Below are 21,645 nucleotides of genomic sequence, written 5' to 3'. Positions count from 1 at the left end.
GCTGGTGGGTTTGAACCTCCAGCCTTATGGTCAGCATCCCTCTAAGCCTCAGAATCACCAGGGTTCCTTAATAAGTTTATTAGTATCTCAAGTTTCAATAGTGATTTTAGGGTGAACATTGACTTCTCTGGAAACTCCTTAGGGTGCATCCATAAAGGAGAGTGGAGTTGGTGTTAATCATTATAAGAACAAAGTATGGGTATAGTAAATCTGAGAAAACAAGTTAATAAAGTTGAATACCATAAATACCGGGGGTTGAGGGGGAAATGCCCAAAACAAAGTGGGGCAGTGGTAATTATGGGACTGGTTGGCGGTGGTGGTTGTGTGCCTCCAAGTCAGTTCTGAGTCATAGCGACCCTGCATAGGGCTTCCAAGTCTCTAAGCAGAAAGCAGAAAGCCTCATCTTTCAGTTGTATGTAATGTCACTATGATTGGAACTGACTCTATTGCACAACAGACAGTGAAGAAAAAAGCCAAGAGCAGGCTCAGAAGAGCGCTCAGAATGTCTGGAAAGCAGCACTGCTGGTCACTCTCAGGAGATTCACTGATAATACCTGGGCTTGCTTTGTTTTTAATTCAGTGGCTAAGACCCATCCCAGAGCAACTGGTAGATTTGAAGTACTGACCTTATAGTTAGCAGCACAGCTCGTAATCCTCTTCGTTACCTGGGCTCCCTAGTTACGAGACTGAAAGAGAAAACATTATATACAATACCAATGGTTCTCAAACTCTAATTGCACACCTGAGAATCCTGTTAAACTGCAGATAGCACTCATTGGATCCAGGGTGAGTCTTAGCCACTGATTTCAAAACCAAACCAAACCCAGGTAATATCAGTGAACCACCTGAGAATGGCCATCAGTCCCCGCTTTCCAGACATTCTGAGCGCTCTTCTGAGTCTGCTCTTTGACTTTTTTGTTCACTGTCTGTGGTGGTGCCCTTGAGTCAGTTCCAACTCATAGTGACACCATGTACGATGCAAGGAAATACTGCGGGGTCCTTCCTGCCCCATCCTTACAGGTGGGGTTGTGTTCAAGCCCGTGTGAAACTGTTGGAAGTCCATTTCTGACAGTCCAGCACGTAGTTTGGGATCAAGGTGCCTTTTAGGGATCAAAGCCTATGTTCTGAAGAGGAAAGAAACTAGACTGTGTAGAAGAAGTCAGATTGCAATGAAGGCCTGACAGCACCTGGCCAACATGGGTTGAGTCAAGTGATCGGGTCCCTGTCACTCTTCTGTTACAGGCTGCCCCATAAAGGGACAGCTTGGGGCAGCTGAGGCAGACTCTGAAGGAACTGCCAGCAGAAGGCTGGTGCTTAGCTGACTGCACCTCTACAACTGGACAGAAAAGCCTCCCTTGTATTTGATAGTCTTGTTGAGCTCTTTGTTTAGTGTTAATCACTGGAAGACCTGTGAGCCTAATTTAGGGCAGTTCCAACCCAGCACCTAACCCGGCCCTTTTCCCATAGAATTTGTTTCTGCTGAAGAAGGGAGTGGGAGTGTGCCCAACCCGGAATCCTGTCAACTGCTTCCAAAGGTTCTGGCTGAAAGAGAGGGCCCAGGCTCAGTTCCCCTACCTTACTGTGTGTAAGTGTCACTGTATCCACAACCCTATTCAAATAGAAATCTAGCACCTCCTAGCTTCCTGCCTCTCCTGCTACTTGATTGTAGTCCCTCACCTCTGGGCCTTGCCTCCTGGGCACCTCTGCTCAAACAACCTCCCAGCCCCAGCCTCAGGCTTCCAAGGGCACAGCTCCTGATTGTTTGGGGAGTAAATATGACGTTTCTAGAACTCTCCAACCTTCATTCAGTGATACCAGCTCAGCCTCCCACAGTCCCTGTGTGTTTCCTGAGGAGGCTGTGAGCTTCCCAGAATGCCTTGCTAGTGGTGATGCCAGTAGCAGATATTTTGCATTTTAATTGTAGTCAATGAGTAAGCACCATTTGCATTTATGATGAAGTATTTTTCCCAAAGCTATTTCATTTTTAATGATGTTCTTATATATGAGTATTGTAGTGTAGGGAATGCAGTGGCTCGGTATGATAAGCACTGGACTGTGAACCACAAGGTCCGCCATTCAAGCCCAACAGCCACTCCGCAAGAAAAAGATAAGGCACTTAACAACAACAGCATTTATAGCATAGCACATGGAAGTAGGAGCCATCAGTGTTTGTATTTGGGTCTATTACGCATTATTTATCTTGGTACTAAGAATATTTATAAACACAACAAAGGAATGTATGTTCCTTTTAAGTCTGACTTGATTAAGCTTAAGAAAAAAGGTAAAATTTTATATTTATATTAGCATAAATGAAGTCATCCTTTCATTTCTTTTTTATTTAAAAACTATGTAAAACCAGAATGTTGTTGTTAAGTGCCTTCGAGTTGATTCCAACTTATAGTGACGACCCTGTATAGGATTTCCAAGGACCAGCTTGGTGGATTTGAACTTCTGACCTTGTGGTTCTCAGTCTAGTGCTGAATAAATTTTATTAACTAGCACTGAGGCCATAACTCTAAAACACAGCAAGTTCAACAGCTCAGGGAAGAGCTGGATTATGTATTTATTTGGTCATTCTAAAACCAAGTCTTTCGCTCCTTTTTTTTTTTTTTTTCTTTTATGTAAAGTGTGTTATTGAAATGATCTATAAACATAGCCAGAGGTACAATAAGGATTACAGATAATTTAACCTTTCAAAAACATTAAATGAAACAAGACTTTACATTGAAGCATTAATTTGATGGTATATTAAATTGTCACTGTGAGTGTCTGAAAAAAAAAAAAAAATGAGCGAAACATGATAATAACAGCAATTTCCAAAAGCGGGAGCCCAGGTTCACACTACCATGTGGAGAGATAAATATTTATCTTTTACACTACATCACTTAGAATCCTTTCTGCCGAAACCTTCAGTCAGCTGTGAATAGTTTAATGGCATTTCATTTTGCATGAGCAGAGCAGCAAATCAGGGGATTCATAGTGCGTGTTATTCTTGGTGAGTGCCTAAGAGCAGAGGAAGCTGAGATCTTGGAGCTCTTAGATTTTATAGGTTTTTAAAAGCCTGATTCTACAACATCAATTAATTAATCAATGCATTAGAGTTCTAGACAGCCACCAGTTAGTTAGTTAATACAGGAAAAGTTCTGAGGGAGACTAATGAAGAAAGAATATTTGCCTTTGTTGATGACACTATGAAATCATTTATATGTAGACTTTTTTTTAAAAAGGAAAGCAGAGAAAAATTATGTGTTCATGTTGGCCACATAGTGTTATATAAACAACAAAACATGACCAGCAAACAGAGTTTCTTTGAGAATATTCTTTGAAAAAAACAGATACGGCTGTGTGATTAAATCAGGGAGAGCGGTGATGTGAAGCCCTAGCTAGAAAATGCAAAAAGGAATAATATTTAATAATAACAATATTCTAAATGCAAGCATAGGTAATAGAGTAAGTTCATACTGAGGCCAGGAATACAGACCCCCAAGAGTAATTGTCATTGATTTGGTTACATGTGGTGTCATAGAAGGAATGGTGAACTCTAATCCGAATATCAATAGAGGTCCATTTTTATTTCTCAATCTAGAAGTAAATGCCCAGCACCTATGCAGATGAAAGCTCAGTGTCGTCACTGGTTTGCAAGCATCTGAAAACCACCATTGCCAATGGCAGGTGGAGCTGCTGCTTGATGTGAGAGCAGAGCTTTGCTGAGGGTGACCCAGAGAGCCTGGAAAGGTAGAGATAGCTGGCAGACACTGTGCATACAGACGAAGCTGGGGGAGAACGCTGCATTTGAGAAACCCTTGAAAGGCACACTCTTGACTGTTTTAATCTTCATGGACTCCCAGGGAAGACTCTTGTCTAGTGGTGTCAGTGTTGTTAAGTGCTGTCAAGTCAATTCCGACCCACAGCAACGTGCTCATAATTCCAGAACCGCACACAAGTTGGACAGCTTTGCTAAATGTTTTGTCCCCTAAAGACCTTACCTCCCTGGAACCCCAGGGCGCCAGTGGAGAGTTTAACAGTCTGCATTATGGCACTGCACCCATGGAGTGTGTAAACTGAGAAAGTAGTATAGCAGTGAGAGGACACTTACATTGATTATGTCCTTTGGGCCAGTTGGATGGACTGCCTTGTAGCCACATGAAGACACTTAGTAAAAGTAAATGGAGTATTTGTGCTTTTCTTAAAAAGGGATGGAGCCCAAGTGGTATAGTGGAATAAGCATTGGGCTGTTAACAGTAAGGTCAGTGGTTCAAACCCACCAGCTGCTCCTCCTGAGAACGATGAGGTTAACTGCAACCCATCAAGATTTACAGCCTCAAAAAAAAAAAAAAAGATTTACAGCCTCAGAAACCCTGAGGAGCATTTCTACTGTGTCTGGACAATCACTCCGAGTTGGAATTGACTCAGTGGCAATTGGCAGGTTCTTAAAAAGTGACCCTGAAGATTAAATTATTATTTTCTATTTTTGTAATCTGAAAATTAATTTGAGTATATAGAAGGAAAGAAGCTAAGATTCCTTAGGTTGTTTGTGATTGAATAAAAAAATGTTAAAAAGAAATCAATAGGTGTTTAGAATATTTTAACTATTAAAAAAAGAGGGTGTTTATGCCAAATACCAAATGATAGATTATTAGAGGAAGTCATGACACTGTGCTACCAACAGTACTCTCAAATCTTATCATTTTGAATCATTTATTTACATGTTACATTGTCTACAGTACTTAAGTTCTTGAAGAAAACATGCTCAGCATCTTGAACCTAAAAGCATTATAAAGTAGAAATCACTTAATATTTAGCATTATTTTTGTTTCCAAAAAGATGACCTCACTTTATGAACAAATACATGCATGATTTTATTCATTTTTTGAAAAGTCTTTGTTCTGTAGCAGTTTCTTGAAATTGAGAGTTCCCTGGTAGTTATGAGTTGGGCTCCTAATCTCAAGGTCACCAATTCAAAATTACCAGCAGTTCTGCAGGAGAAAGATGAGAGTTTCTGTTCCCATAAAGATTTATAGCCTCAGAAACCCTATACAGGATCGCTATGAGACAAACAACAACAATAAAATCATGCATTAAGATATAATCTATTTGTGGTTGCATTTTAGGAACACAGCAGCTGCTCTTGGCAGTTTCTTTCCCTCTCACCTTCCTTTCTACAGAGGGAGGCATCTAAAAAGCAGTAGGTTTCTCCCCTGCTCATATGAAGGGCCCCTCATGTATCACATCTGAGAAGAAATGTAACCAAAGAACCTCATCTTCAGGCGTAACAGTAGGGAGGGGCAAAGGAGGAAGAAGACAGACCACTGTACACATGATCCTGTAATTTAAAGAGGCTACCAATGATCAGTTTGGTACATGCACATAAACTTTGGTGAGATACAGAATTCTATGGGTAAATTCTATATAAATCATCCAGTACAAAGAATTAATTATAAATAACTTCGTGAAAAATTAGCCTGGTTAGTATAGTGATTGTTCTCTACTTTTTTCCCCCATAAGTTTTTCAGTTGCTGTCATTGTATTCCTCACAACAAGATGCCCTACCATTGAGAGAAAGAGACCACTGAACAGTGAAGTTGACACAGGCAGTGATTACAGGCATTTTCATAAGACTGGCATCTGGAAGCAGTCATTTTCCTGTACTTCTTTCTCCCCTTTGTGGTTGACATATATGCCTGATTGGCTTTTGTTTTTTTTCTTACGTATCATTCATCACTTATCTTGACCACCGTGAGAAAAATGTTGGGCTTCCCTTTCATTATAAATTGCACTGAATTTTGTATCCTGTATTCAAAATCCAAAATTTCATTTTTACAACAGATACAGGTGAAGGTTGTAATATTAATTATCAAAATACTAGCGAGAGTAAGCATCTATAAGAAGGATCTTGTTTGGTGGGTTTGTTTGTTTGTTTGTTTTAATAGTTTTAAATTCTTGTTAAATTTACTCCATTTATTTATTCAACAATTATTTCTTAAATGTGTTTTATATGCTGAGTCTACATATATACTGGGGATTTTGCACTCAACAAAATAGACACAGCCCTCCCCTAATGGAACTTACACTGGCAGAGAAGCTGTGTTCAACTAGTAATAAGAGCATGTTGCAGACTAAGTGTCTATGGAACTCAAATGAAAGATTCTTGATGGGAAATACCAATTTGGGAGTTATGGCTACTCAGACAGAAACTGAAATAAAAGGGTAGATGAGCTAGTCCAGACTCGTGTAGAATGAGAAGTTAAGGGGGCATCGACCCTGAGGAAGTAACAAATGTAATTGTCACACAGAGGATGAAGAGTTGACCCAAGAGAAGAAAAAGGAGGAAAAGAGTGGAAAGAGGAAAGTCAGGAGAACATGATGTTGCAGAAACCAAGTGAAGAGTGGTTCGGGAGACAGGTCAGAGCATGAAGGAAGGGAGTGGCCTCAGAAGGAGCTCCGCCCTCTCTCCTTTTCCTCTCTGCAAAGTGGAGAAGAGCAAACAGTAAAGATGCTGGAAGATTTGGCCACAGGAAGCTCATATTGTTCCCTCTGAAGTAGGATAAGTATCATAAAGACAAGAATCAAGTCTCTTTGTCCTCTACCATAGTCAGTACTGATCACAGTATATATAATCATGTCCTGTCTGCTTAATAAACATTTAATAAATCTGGATGTGTGTTAAGAGTGATGAAGGGATCCTGAGATATGAGAGAAATGGAAAAGGTTTGAATATAGATAATACTTTAGTGCTTTTTATGTATCAGCTTTATTGTAAGAACTTAGTAAATATTAACTGATTTAATCTTCATAAGCGTACTGTGGCCAGCTGATTGGAAGAGATCTATATTTGTGCCCATTTCAAAGAGAGGTGACCCAGTGGAATGTGGAAATCATCAGACAATATCACTAATATCGCATTCAGGTAAAATTTGCTAAAGATGATCCATGAACAAGTGCAACAGTACATTGACAGGAAACTACCAGAGGTTTAAGCTGCATTCAGACAAGGACGTGGAACAAGAGATGTAATTGCTGACGACAGATGGATCTTGGCTGAAAGCAGGGAATATCAGAAAGATGTTTACCTGTACTTTATTGACTACACAGTGGTTTTCGATTGTGTGGATCGTAACAAGTTATGGACAACAATGCAGAGAACAAGTATTCCCCAACACTAATACTTAACTGTGCTTATGAGGAATCTATACACAGACCAAGAAGCAGTGACTCGAACAAAACAAGGGGACCCTAAGTAGTTTAAAATTAGGAAAGGTGTTTGCCAGGGTTGTATTCTTTCACCATACTTATTTGATCTGTATGTGGAGTAAATCATTAATGAAACAGAATTATATGAAGAAAAGCATGGCCATTTTGGTTGGAGAAAGACTCATTAACAACCTGTCATATGCAGATGATACAACCTTGATTGCTGAAAGCAAAGAGGACTGAAAACACTTACTGTTGAAGATCAAAGACCACAGCCTTCAGTATGAGTTGCACCTTAGTGTAAACAAAACAAAAATCCTCACCACTGGACCCATACATAGCATCAAGATAAATGGAGAAAAGACTGACGTCATCAAAGAATTTATTTTGCTTGGATCAACCAGCAACAGTCAAGAAATTAAATGACCTATTGCTTTAGGCAAATCTGCTGCACAAGACCTTGTTAAAGTGTTGAAGAGCAAAACTGTCAGTTTGAGGACTAAGGTGCGCTTGACCCAAGTCATGGTATTTTCAGTAGCCTCATATGCATGTGAAAGTTGAACAGTTTATTTGGAAGATTATAGAAGAATAAATGCATTTGAGTTATGGTATTGAAGGAGAATATTAAAAGTACCATGGACCACCAAAAGAACAAACAAATCTGTATTGGAAGAAGTACAGCCAGAATGATCCATAGAAGCCAGGATGACCAGACTTCATCACTCATACTTTGAACATATTATCAGGAGGGACCAGTCCCTGGAGAAGAATATTATGCTTGGTTAAGTGTTTGGTCAGCGAAAAAAAAAAAAAAAAAGCAGGACCCCCTCAACGGGATGGATTGGCACAGTAGCAGCCACAGCGGGCTCAAGTTTAGCAACAGTTGTGAGATTGGAACAGGACTGGGCAGTGTTTTGACTTGATGGCACCAAACAATAAACAACAACAAGTATTACTGGACTACTAACCACAAAGTTGACAGTTCAAACCCACCAGCTGCTTCATAGGAGAAAGATGAGGCTTTCTATTCTCATAAAGACTTACAGCCTTGGAAACCCTATACATTGTCACTATGAGTCGGACCAACTCGATGGCACCGAACAACATCAACAAAGTATTATTATTTACCCTTATTTTCCAAATGGATTCCCTGAGTGATGCAAACAGTTGATGTGCTCACAGCTAACTAAAAGGTTGGTGGTTCCAGTCTATTTACAAGCACCTGGCAAGAAAGACAGTCTACTTCTGAAAAATTAGCCTTTGAAAACTGTAGGGAAAACAGCCCTACACTGACATAAATGGGGTGGCAGTGATTCAGAATCAACTCAGTGGCAACTAGTTTGGTTTTAATTTTCCAAATACAGTGAAACAGAGAGGCTAAGTAATTTTCCCAAAGTCACATAAGTAGTGAAACCAGAACTGAAACCCTAACAGCAGGGCAGTGTGACTGTGTAATGCTAAGAGCCCGATTAAAGCTGAAGAACTGGTACTTGGAATGTACCTGGCTGTGTGAATTTCCTGTAGCAGTGCGTGTGTTGTGTGTGATGGGGGTTGGGAGGGGCAGGGCAGAGGCTGATGAGATTCTTGCAGCTGTGTCCACTGGACGTTCGAGCTGACAGGATCCACATTCAAGTCTATTGTGTCAACACCTGCATTCATCCCCATATCATGCTGGAGTTCAGTGGTCCTGGAATTCATCAATCAAGTTCAGTGTTCTAGTAAAATGCAACAGTGTGTTCTTCCTTCAGCGCCTCCACCCAGAAATTCAGTAGAGTTTGAGTCAAATTGTCTCTTTTCCAAGTATGGTGGAAGAATACAACCCTGTCGCATACATTTCTTAGTTTTAAAGATGTTTGAAAGACAACTATCTGGCCAACTGATTGGAAGAAATCCGTATTTGTATCCATTCCAAAGAGAGGTGAACCAATGGAATGTGAAGATCATTGGACAATCTCTTTGATATCCCATGCGAGTAAAGTTTTACTAAAGATAATACAGAAACGGCTACAAGCATACATTAACAGAGAACTTCCAGAGGTTCAAGCCAGATTCAGAAGAGGATGTGGAATGAGGGCTATCATTGCTGATGTCCGATAGATCTTGGCTGAAAGCAGAGAATACCAGAAATATGTTTACCTGTGCTTTTTTGACTATGAAAAGGCTTTCGATTGTGTGGATCATGACAAGCTATGGGAGAACATTGCGAAGTATGAGTATTCTGGAGCACTTAATTGTGCTCATGAGGAATCTGTACATGGACCAAGACAGTTGTTTGAACAGAACATGGGAACACTGATCAGTTTAAAATTAAGAAAGGTATGTGACAGGGTTGTATTCTTTCACCATTTTACACTGGTAAAACTCAATTTACCATTTTTCGAAAGGAGAGAAATGTAAAATATTCATCTGCAAAAAATGATGACAAAAACCACTCTTCCCATAATCCATTGCAGTGGCGCCACAGAACTCATTCCTGCTTCTGAGATGAATCATTTATACATGTTGAGTTCCAGGTTTTGATAGTCACAACTTCATCATAATCCTGTGAGCATCTTCTCCTACTTTCTCTTAGGACCTATCAGAGCAAAAATGTTGTTTCGTGGAAGTTCACAAAGACTATGGCTAGAAGAAACAATAATTCAGTGCACCACAATTCCATTTATCTGATTTCAAATTAAGAAAATCCATGTCAAAATTATATAGCTCCATCAAGTATTGTCAGTAAGGAAAACATGGGAAGAAGCATCTATAAAATTTGCCAGAACTTTGGCAAACAAAAACAAATTCATACATAGGTGCAGTTTGTCTTTTCTAAAATAGGAACTAAAGACTTAGGTCTTTAATGTAGTTAAATATTACCAGAATTGATTGTTTATAGGTATTTTTATTACTTTTTAAAAAAATAAAATACTGATTATAAGAAAGAGAAAGAAGGAAAAAAAATTACCCAGAATTCCACCCTAACCATTTGATGAACATTCTTCCAAGCATCATTATATAATGTACAGTATCTTCAGTTTTGCACAGTGGAATTATTCTATTTATACTGTTCGTGATCCTGGATATTTCACACACTATATGTCATGGATATGAAAGAGCTTATTGAAAATCATCTTTTTCCTCATTTTAAAGAAAGGAAAATAAAACTTTCATCTTTGGAAAGCACAGAGGGAACGAAGTTGTATCTACAGAAAATAGCATGTATGGGAGGCACTGAAATGGCGTCCTTATTCAGACATCTGAAATCCACCGTAAATATTTAGCATCTTCGTGTACCTTTGATAATTAAGCCACCAATTAAAACTCTGCCTTGGGGGCCCAAATACTCATTTTCATGAAAGAGCCAACGTTTTTATAAACTGGCTCTTGTGGGTCACCTCCCCCATTGCCTTGGCCCTCTCCCGCCTCTCAACTTTACCCTCCAGCTTGGTGGAAGGTTACATTATGGGAAAATAGTCCTAAAAGTCTAGAAACTTTTCAGCAGAAATGAGGTGTTTGGTACGAGGTTGGGTCAACAGTGGGGTGGGGCAGAGGAGGGATGTGTAGGTCTACTGGACAAGAAAGGAGGGAGGTGGGATAGAAAGGCACTGTAAGAAGAAAGCCCTGAAGTTAGAGAAGGCTTTCAAATACAAAAGCAGGAGTTTTAGCTTGCTGAATGATCTCTCACAGTGGCGATGGAAACTATACTGGTTAATAGAAAGTGCATAATGATGCCCAGGGCCAAGCCATACCTGCTGTACCTTAGACTTGCCTGAGTGGGAGACCCTGTATCACAAAGATCTACTTTCAAGGAGAAGCATCTCCATCTTGTGGACTTCTACAGTATGGTCGTTGAAGACTCTAACCTCATTGTGTTTTTGCAATTATAATTTGAAATGGTGTTCAACACAGGACCAGAGAGCCCTCATCTTGTTTGCAGAAGTTTTATGAGTGCCCTGTGGTAGCAAGGTATCCAGGCTTCACATCCCTGCTTTCATGATCAGGTTAGCTCTACATTAAAAACTCATCAGTGAGAAACAGAACAACTGAGCGCAAGCAGAGCCCAAATGTGCTAACTCCTATTACTGGGCTCCCTCCACAGTGTCCCCTTAATCTCTGCTCTGACACAGTTGAAGAAACTGATCTCAGGGCCAAATGACTGTTGCAACCTTGTAAAATCATCATCTAAGATTCTGGGGTTAATAGAGAGTAATTCTGTTTTTAAGGGGCTTTAGAAAGAAACAATTTCTGTCCTTTTGCCTTACATTCTCACATTATCTTTAATAGCAAAGTTTTGACTCAAGCTGAAGAGTTGCATTTTACAGCTAAAATAACAATGTTTTGACTCAAGATGAAGAGTTGCATTTTACATAAAAACTGACTGGATTTTTTTAAAACCTCCCCCCCCTTTTTCTCTCTCTCCTGTGTAGTATATAGTGGAATGCCATGGGATTACTCTTCTTCCTCAATTCTTGGGCATGTACCGGCTAAATGTTGATGGAGTTGAAATATATGTGATTGTTACAAGAAATGTGTTCAGCCACCGTCTGTCTGTATATAGGAAATACGACTTAAAGGTGAGATTTGATTTTATGAATTTTTTTTTTTTTAAGTAGCTCAAATTTACCCATCCATATTGTAAACACTGTAATTGACAAGGTCAGTTGTTTCGAAGGTACTCAAAACATAGAACCACCAGGAAACGAGCAGTATTCTAATTCATGTTAAACAAGCATTGCTTGCTGGCTTTACCAGAAGACATTTGTGCATATGAGAAATCATGTTTACTTTAATTCAATAAATATGTATCAAACACCAGCTATATACCAGGCACTGTTCTAAGTGCCAGGAATAGTATGATGAACAAACCAGACCAAACTTGCACTCAAGGAGCTAACATTCTGGTAGTAGGAAGACAGTAAATTAAATTAATAAGTAAATTGTGTTTTGTTGTGTTACGTTCCACTGAGTCAGTTCCACCTCATAGTGACCCCATATAGTGTTTCTGAGACTTTTAAAATCTTTACAGGAGCAGAAAGCTGCATCTTTCCCTCACAGAGCAGCTGGCGGGCTCGAACTGCAGACCTTGTGGTTCACAGTCCAGTGCTTTTTGTATGGAGCCACAGCAGTCCCAGTAAATTGTATAGTGTATTATAAAGTGATCATTGCTACGGAAAGAAAGAGGAAGGGTGGAGGAAGGGATGCAGCTTTAAATAGAATGTCAGGAAAAGTTTCACTGAGAAGACAACATTAGAGTAGACATGAAGAAGGTGAGGGAATGAACTGTAGGAAGAACATTTACTGCAGATAGATCCGCAAGTACAAAGGGCCTGAAACCCATTTCAAAGACTGAATAAGAGGGGGCCACTAAAAATTATGTGAGTATTGTTATCTGACCTGACTTCTTGGATCACAGACTGTTGAGTTGAGGAGAAACAGAGGGGAGAATGTCCACCTTAGGGGTTGGCAGATTGTGGCAAATATGCTTGCCAAATTCAATTCTCATGGCCCAGTTTTCTAAATAAAAGTTTTATTGTAACACAGTCATGCCCTTTGTTTCTGTGTTGTATGTGGGTGCTTTTGTATTATAATGGCAAAGTTAAGTAGTTATGACATGTCATAAGATTCTTATGGATCAGTAAAGACTAAGGTGCACTGAACCCAAGCCATGGTATCTTCAATCACCTCATATGCATGTGAAAGCTGGACAATGAATAAGGAAGACCAGAGAAGAACTGATGCCTTTGCTGATGAAGAATATTAAACATGCTATGGCCTGCCAGAAGAATGAACAAATCTATGTTAAAAGAAGTACAGCCAGAATTTTCCTTAGAAGCAAGCATGGCGAGACTTCATCTCAGGTCATTAGGAGGGACCAGTCTCTGGAAAAGGACATGATGCTCAGTAAAGTAGAGGTCAATGAAAAAGAGGAAGACCCTCAATGAGATGGCTTGATGCAATGGTTATAACAGTGGGCTTAAACATAAGAATAATTGTAAAGATGGCTTAGGAATGGGTAGTATTTTGTTCTATTGTTCATAGAGTTGATATGAGTTGGAACCGTTATGAACCAGGAAGCCTAAGATAGTTTCATTTGACTCAGTGTTTTTTATATTAGGAATTAATAAAAAATTATAGACATTTATTTAAAATAATAATGAAACCATTATGTATTAACAAACTAATATTTTAATGAAAAATAACTATTTTGTGAAAACATTGTTTGAGAAGTGGTCTAGTTTTATATTTCTGCAGATCTCTTTAATGTCTGACTTACTAGAAGATAGTCTTACCAAGTATTGCCATCAGTCTGTTTTGATATGTTATTTGACTAAAGGATATGAAGAAAGAAAAAAAAAAAAAATCTGTCTTTTGACAAATGCTATATGTATTTGGAAAGGCAGGGGGAGTGTTCTAATAACCCTCTCAGATAATTGTGGATAGTCTTCTTTACGTCAAAACTCAACAAGTATAATTTCTGAAAGGTGAACTGAAGTGTGGAATCTGAAATCATATCAGTAAACTTTTTATACTATCTTACATTAAAACCTGTTTGTGTTGCACTTTGAATGCATCATTTTGTTAACACTGTGCACTGGTCATTTGGAAAGTATGGATTCACTAATTTATGAGACTCCTTCAAATATGAGTGTATTTCATTAGATGAGAAACTCAAAATGTTCATGGAAAAATTCATTAATGCAGATTTTCCAGAAACATTTTGAAGCTCCCTTGTACAATATCAAAAGTTAGATTCATATCATCAAGTTTATCAAAAAAATATTTATGCTGTAAAGCTCAGCATGCCAGGTCCAAGTTTTTAAAAATTGTAATTTTCACTCCAAATTTTATAATTGACACTGATCACTGTCACTTGTTTTCCTTGAGGTGGTAGCTTCACTTTGTTTTTGAGCAAATATATGGCAGGTACCCAAATCTGAAAAACCAACATGTGTCAGGAGCTCTTTCAAGTACCAACAGGGTTCCATGGGGAACACACTTTGAGAAATGTAGATAAACAGATTCACTCTTCCAACATAACCTTGCCCCATCTGCCTCCAAGCCTTAGCTCAATCTATTTTGTTCCTCAGGAATTGTCTCTGGTGGAATCTCCACCACCTACTCTGCAGGATTTTTTCCAACACTGCCTCTTTTTGGAGATGCTGTTTAGTGTATTCCACTGAGTAGAGCAAAGCTACTTGTGCTCATCTGGTTCTTCCATGGAAGAGGCCAGAGTGACCTCTAACACTGCATATCCTGCAAGTTCCTTCACCTTTATGACCCTCAGATTCTTCAACTATAAAGCATGAGTAATTTGACCTAGCTTTGCAGAGTTTGTTGTAAGATTGAATGAGATGTGCACATGCCAGATCTAGCATAATGCATAGTGTATGTGGAATATTCCGTGAGTTTTGATTATCAGATCCCTTTTACTAGTGTGTGAGCACCTTCAGGGCAAGTGTCATGTCCTACTTACTTTTTTATCCCCCAGAAATTACTTAGATAGTGCCTTGTGCAAGTAGGCATCAAGTAAATATAGTTTGATGCAAATTTGACTTGTATAATGGATAATTACAGTTTTAATTTGCCTTGATCCACATAATCTCATCTTCCTTTTTAGATCTCTAGGGTATCTGCCTAGAAGTGGGATTGCTGGATCATAAGGTAGTTCTATTTGTACTTTTGGCGGAAACACCATAGCATTTTCCATAGAGATGGTACCATTTTACAATCCTACCAGTAGTGGAGAAGGGTACCAGTCTACCTTCATCCTCACCAGCGTTTGTTCTTTTCTGTTTCATTTATCAGTACCATTTTAGCAGAAGTGAGATGGTATCTCATAGCTTGCATCTCTCTTATGGCTAATGATTGCAAGCATTTTTTTTAAGTTTTTGTTGACCACTTGAAGTCCCTCTTTGGCAAAGAAGTCTGTTAATGTCCCTTGCAATTTTTTAATTGGGTTGTTTGTTTCTATCGCTGTTGTCATCTCCCTTTTAAGCTTGTACAATAAATGTTTATTTTATTCTTTTGACCCTTTGTTCTTGTCAGTGTCTTTAGCTGTGATGGGACCTCTACATTTGGTATAAGGCATATCTCAGACTCTTTGGTGTTAGCTTACTAACCTTACTTTGCTATTTTATTTTATGTTTTAATTTTTTAGAACTTGGATGAGTGGTTTTTCATGTTAATGATATGCATTTACACAGAGATGAAATTTCACTGAGAGTCAAAAGTAGAGTGAATTGTATTGTTGTTGTTGTTGAGTGAATTGTATTGTAGGAGATGGAAAATATACACACAAACCAAAAATTTGTTTAAAGATGTGAAGTACAATGAATAGTTTCTTACTCTGCTCAGTAGCATAGGAAGTGCTCACAAGTCACAAATGTCCCTAATTTTTGGAGGGGAAGGGGATACCCTTTATTAAAAATCAATGAGTAAATAAAAATATGTTTGTCCCGTATCTAGAACTTCCTAAAGGATGGAAAGAAGCCCTAGTGTGGTGCTGTTGTTAAATAAGTTCTGGGCTGCTAACCACAAGGTTGGCAGTTCAAACCCACCATCACTCCTGGAAAACCCTCTACAGGGTCGCTAGGAGTTGGAACTGACTTGACAGTACTTAACAACAACGAAGAATGGAAGGAAAATAGACAATTGCAAGTGATAGCTCATGGGCTCATTTTGGGGCACAAGGACTGTGTGCTGTGGCGGTGGAATGGTTCCCCCAGGTTTTCCTTCTTGAACTGTTCTCATTGTCCGTCTTCATTTGGTGGGTCAGTGTCCTGCACTCTCCTCCTCCACTGATTCCCAAGACACGGAGCATTTCCATAGGGCTGGCCGCAGGGTCTCTGAGATCCCATCAGTCTCTCTTGGAACTGAGCACATGGGGCGGGGCTGGGTGGGGGGAATTGACCTGGGAGTCTCAGAGGTCTCTTTGTTCTGAGTTTCCCCATTGGTGGAGTGTAAGTGCCACACATCCTCATCAATGCTGAGGGCTTTTAAACAGCCTGATTTGCTTTAATAAAGGATGGCAGTTGTGTAAAAAAATGTTATTTAAGAATGGCCAGCTTAAAAGTGACTTAAGCTTTTCTCTAGTTATATATAACTTTTTGTAATGATTGGCTAATTCAGGTATCCCAAGGCAGTAAATGTCTGTCTCGGCCCTGGTCATGTAAACAAATAGCATCCCTGACCTCATGAAAGTTTGATAATCCAGTGCTGAGGGGGAGGGAGAACAGTAAACTTGTCTGTGATCTTTCCCTCACCATGGATTCAGTAATTCTTCATCATGTGAAGGTCACTGTAAGGACCACAAAGAATTAATATTCATTGTTGTGTTCACATATTTACAAGGTTAGTGGACCATTTGTTTTCCAACTTGGCTTTTGAATTAAAATCTACAAGCAAAAGGAAAGCTGCCGTGCTTGAAGTACAAGTAGGGAAGGGATTGGAAGACTTCCCTCTCAACTACCCAAGAGCTCTGAGGCATCGTTTTGGAAACCACTGGAGGAGAATATAAATTGCTTGAGATATCAAGAATTATATTTTATTCCACTTTATACCTCTGCTTAGCACAGGGCCTGATGCAAAATAGGTACAAGAATACGTGCCTTCGAAGGAACCTTCAAAGTGGAGAGGGACAGAAAGTGTCCTTAGGGGCCTACTTACAATAGTTAGCTAGAAGTGGCCATCAGTAACTCTAAAGCAGTGAGAGGGGAATAAATCTTACAGAAAAGGCCATCATCTGAAAGCCGTAATATGAGAAAAATACATCTAATGGTTACTGCACCCATCTGATGGTCCTCAACAGCTTTGAAGATAGAGCAATTGATGGAAGAAGGAGAGTGTGCTTGGGGACTATCTTAGTTTTCTAGTGCTGCCGTAGCAGAAATACCACCATGGTGGTTTAGAGAACAGAGATTGATTTTCTTATAGTTCTGGAGACGAAAAGTCCACTCCAGGGCCTTGCTCTGTCCTAGTTTCTGGTGTCTGTCAGCACCGTGAGTGTTCCTTTGCATGTAGGTGGGTCCTCACATGTTGTCTGTCTGCCCTTGTCTTTTTGTAACTCAGAAGTGATTAGGTTTAGGATCCACCCTACCCTAGGATGACTTTATTCACATAATAAATTATTTCCCCTATTTCCAGACAGAATCACATGCACAGGTATAAGGGTTAGGGATTCAACTCGTTTTGCGGGATGCAATTCAATCCATAACAGGGTCCAAAGTTTAGTAAAGTATTATTCAAGTGATTGTCAATTTTCTGATTTCTAACAAGTGGACAAGAAACAGTAAAACAGCACAGATAAATGCCATAGGGAAAGGGTTGGACACAGTGGTCCAGGGACAATACCTGGAAAAGGAGGAGAAGCATCAACCAAGCCGAGTGAGGGGAGAGAAGCTCACTCAGAATGAGCCTCCAAGGCCAAGTGGCGCTGATGCAGCAGGCCCGTACACTGCCCAGGAACATTTTAAAATTTTAGACATGGGAATCCTAGTGCTTCACATGTGCATGTTTTTATTATTTCTCTGTGTTGCAGGGCTCGACAGTGGCTAGAGAAGCTAGTGACAAAGAAAAGGTAAGTTCTGTGACCTATCCTTCCCACACTGTTGGGGAGCATGCTGGAATATCACCTCTCCTTTCTCTTGTTTCTGGCTTTTCTCTCCCACCATTATTGTGATCCTTCCTGTCTCCTCGCCGGCTACCACCTGGGAGGAGCATGCAATTGAGCTAAGAAGTGTTGTTCATCTTTCTTCCTCAGAGTAGTGTCTGTACTGCTTTGTTGAATAATGAAGTGGTCGTTAGTTGTGAGTATGATCAGAAGAGGCAACTGTTCACAACTAACACGCAGCATGGTTTATTTTTTCCTTTGTTAACTTTTTTTTTTGGTGAATTGAGTGAAGGTTTACAGACAAGATCATCAGCTTTACATTCAACAAATTATACACATTGTTTCATTTCAATGATTACAATCCCCTCCCTGCAACAATAGTTACCCTACTTCCTCCCAGTGACTCCCCATTTACATCTTATATTTCTGCACATGAACAAAGCAAAAATATGTAATGTACACATACAAAACAAAATATATATATTCATTTAAATGTCCAAAGGACATATTCTGAAAGCTAGTCTTCTGCCTTCAGCATTCTTCAGTCCATGGGACTAAAGCCCACAGCTGCTCTGTCTCTCCATGCCACCACATCTGCCAGTGTCTCTGCTATCACTACTTCTCTAGGTAAGATCTCATGCTCCACCCATGCGCTTCCTTCTTGATGGATCTGGGATCATTGCTTCCAGAAATGAAAATTGAACAATTCCCTGCTTTTAGTTACATATCTCCCACAATTACAGTTGTGACCATCACAATTAATACTGCTAGCAATTACTCACAATTGAATCATAAAATCCAATCACCATTATACCCCAACCTGTTTCACAAGATCCATCTGGAAACGAGAACTATTCCCCGCATTCTGAAACTAAGCACACTAATGAAAGCTTGTAAGCCAGCCACTTCATGCCTTTATAGCCTTCCATTTTTGATAGCCAGTATCCAAATTACCCATCCCTATTAACCTAGTGTAGGAGTCCTGGTGTGGCACTGTGGGCTAATGCAAAGTCGTTTGAACTGCAAGGTGGGTGGTTCAAGCTCATCAGCTGCTCCTGGGAAACCCTATACAGGGTCACTATGGGTCGGAATTGACTCAACGGCACTTAACAACAACAATATCAACCTAGTATACTTAGGAAACAAGCTTGTTCCTTGAGATGAAGAATCTTTCCATTCTGGTTGGAATTTTGAACAACTGCATCCAAAAGCAAAAGTCTTGTCCATCAAATTGTAGCAATTTATACTTGCTAACAGTATTAAACATCTTTATCTTCCTCTGTTTAAATTCTGGCCAGCTAGCCATACAAGCTAGGTCAAATGGGTACTAGCTGCAAGTTTGGGAGTTCACGTACACCTCCCTGCACTTCAGACAAGCTGGTTGCTTCACTCTCAACCGCAGTGCCCAGGGCCTAAGTCATCTACCTAAACTTGAGATCAGCTAGGCCCTTCCCTTCTCTCTCATCTCAAAGTCAATGGATATCAATGGAACATGACCAAACTTAGCCCATGTCTTTATTGCTGCATTTCTCCCACTTGCACTCACAAGTAGATCCATGTGGTCACGAGCAAACATATTAGACTGCTTGTGAGTTACCTTTAAGTTTCAGTCCTAGAAGAGGGGTTTCCCTGGTGGGCTAGCTTTTCTTGCCTTGATGTCTCCAAAGCAAAAAGCTTGCTATGTGACATGCTTCTAAAAACTCAGCCCCTATGCAGAGAACTTATGATAAAAAATGAGCTTACCTCCATAAACAACTGCCTCCTGTGCCATGAGGCCAGAACTGGATGGTACCTGGCTACCATTATGGATTACTTTGATCAAAGATTCTATAGAAGAATCCTGAGCAAAGGGAAGGAAGAATGCAGAACAGAATTTCAAATTCTCAGTGGAATCCTGAACTTCTGAAGTTAGTGAGGCTGGTAGAGCCCCTGGAACTATTGCCCAGAGATAATCTTTAAACTTTAAAAACCAAACAAGACTATCTCCTGGAGTCTTCACTGAATGAAAAAAAGTGTTTCTCTTCATAAATAAAATATATCTACCTTGAGCTTTGTGCTCTTTTAAAGAATTATATATGTAATATCAAAATGACAACAGCAACTCGAAAGGTTATATGAGAAGCTTAGAAGACAGTGTGTTAGTCAGTAGTATTGGAACAATTTGGGGAAATATAACAAGAATATTTGCACAAGTTGAAGCCAGGATGGTGAGACTTCATTCCTCATAGTTTGGACATGTTATGAGGAGGGACTAGTCTCTGGAGAAAGACATCATGCTTGGCAAAGTGGAGGGTCAGCGAAAAAGAGGAAGACACCCCAATGAGATGGATTGGCATAGTGGCAGCAGCAATGGGCTGAAGCATAACAAGTGTGAGGATGGTGCAGGACCAGGTGGTGTTTTGTTCTATTGTGCCAAGGGTTACTGTGAGTCGAAACCAACTAGACAGCACCCAACAACAACAAAGCCAATGAATAATTCTCAGGACTCATCCTCCCTGACGTTGAAGAAGCATCTGATGTGAATGTTCTGAATGTTCTCTTCCTCTGATTTCTGAGACATTATGAAAGTGCAAGTTTCATGAAACAGCCTGGCTTCTAAGGAGCATTCTGGCTGTACTTCTTCAAATACAAATTTGTTTGTTCTTCTGGCAGTCCTTGGTACTTTCAATATTTTCTCCAACACTATTAACTCAAATTCATCTGTTCTCTTACCATCTTTTCATATTCATTGTCCAACTTTTACATGCATATGAAGTTATTAAAAATACCAGGACTTGGGTCAGACGCACCTTACTCCTCAAACTGAAATCTCTACTTTTGAACATTTTAAAGAGGTCTTGTGCAGCAGATTTAGCTAATGGAATATGTCATTTGATTTCTTGGCTGTTGTTTCCATGAGTGTTGATTGTGGATCCAAGCAAGAAGTCTTTGTCAACTTCAAACTTTCTCCATTTATGCATTCTGTTGCATTTTTGACAACTTTCAATTTTCCTAGAGTTATACTTCATACTTTCCATGTTCCAATTATTATGGATGTTTTCAATTGTTTCTCCTTATTCTGAGTTGTGTCCCATCAGCAAATGAAGGTCCTGAAAGCTTTACTCCATTTGTGTCATCATGGTCAACTCTACTTTGAGGAGGCAGCTCCACCCCAATTGTATTTCGAATACCTTTCAACCTGAGGGACTCACCTTCCGGCACTAGATATGATAATATTCTGGTGTTATTCATAATGTTTTCACCTACTAGCAGTGTATCTGACGATGTTCCTCTGGCTTTAACAACAGGGAAACCACTGGTGGTCCTGTCAGTGGGGATTAGTAGCGTAGATGGTAAATTGCAAGGGTTTGAGAAATGAGGAAGAGCAAAGGACACAGTGAAACCTTCTTTGGTTGTTTCTATTTTTGTTATGCATTAGAAAGTATACTTTTACATTTCCAACCTACATGTAAATTACCCTGAAGGCACAAGCTTTGGCCAAAAGAAGAAGAAATGGTTAACTTCCATGCTGCTATGAGTAAACATTTCTCATAGGTACCAGAGACTGAAGAAGATATTTAAGTTTCAGTCCATGAAAAGCTCAGAGGTGTAGTACAATTGGGATTTTTCTCCCTGGAGAAAATAGCTGGATTTTTTAAAGAGCTACGCATACTTCTCAATATCCTAACAAGCCAGCCTAACCTGAATAGAACTGTGGACATGATGGCTTCTGCTACGCTCCATTAGTTACTCTGTTTTGACTTCGTTCCCAGGTCCTTTGAGACTTTTGCTAGAAGGTCTTTTATTTGTTTATTTTTCATTTTGGTCTCTTCAGTTTCAGTCAACAAGGCCTTGTTCTGCTCTGACAATAACCAGTGCCAGGA

The 21,645-nt window shown here is 39.6% G+C and overlaps 1 protein-coding gene across 1 annotated transcript in view; it reads left to right on the top strand.

Annotated features, from left to right (window-relative positions):
• Window positions 1-21,645, top strand: part of PIP4K2A (phosphatidylinositol-5-phosphate 4-kinase, type II, alpha) — a 233,474-nt gene that overhangs the window by 178,144 nt on the left and 33,685 nt on the right. Inside the window, exons 5-6 of the mRNA XM_006869901.1 lie at window positions 11,601-11,747; window positions 17,711-17,749. Coding sequence (XP_006869963.1) covers window positions 11,601-11,747; window positions 17,711-17,749 — 186 coding nt within the window. The remainder of the gene's footprint in view (window positions 1-11,600; window positions 11,748-17,710; window positions 17,750-21,645) is intronic.

This window comes from Chrysochloris asiatica, unplaced genomic scaffold, assembly GCF_000296735.1.
Source record: "Chrysochloris asiatica unplaced genomic scaffold, ChrAsi1.0 scaffold00137, whole genome shotgun sequence".
NCBI lineage: Eukaryota > Metazoa > Chordata > Mammalia > Afrosoricida > Chrysochloridae > Chrysochloris > Chrysochloris asiatica.
The sequence above is the reverse complement of the archived record's forward strand: the minus strand, read 5'-3'. Positions and strand labels throughout refer to the sequence as shown.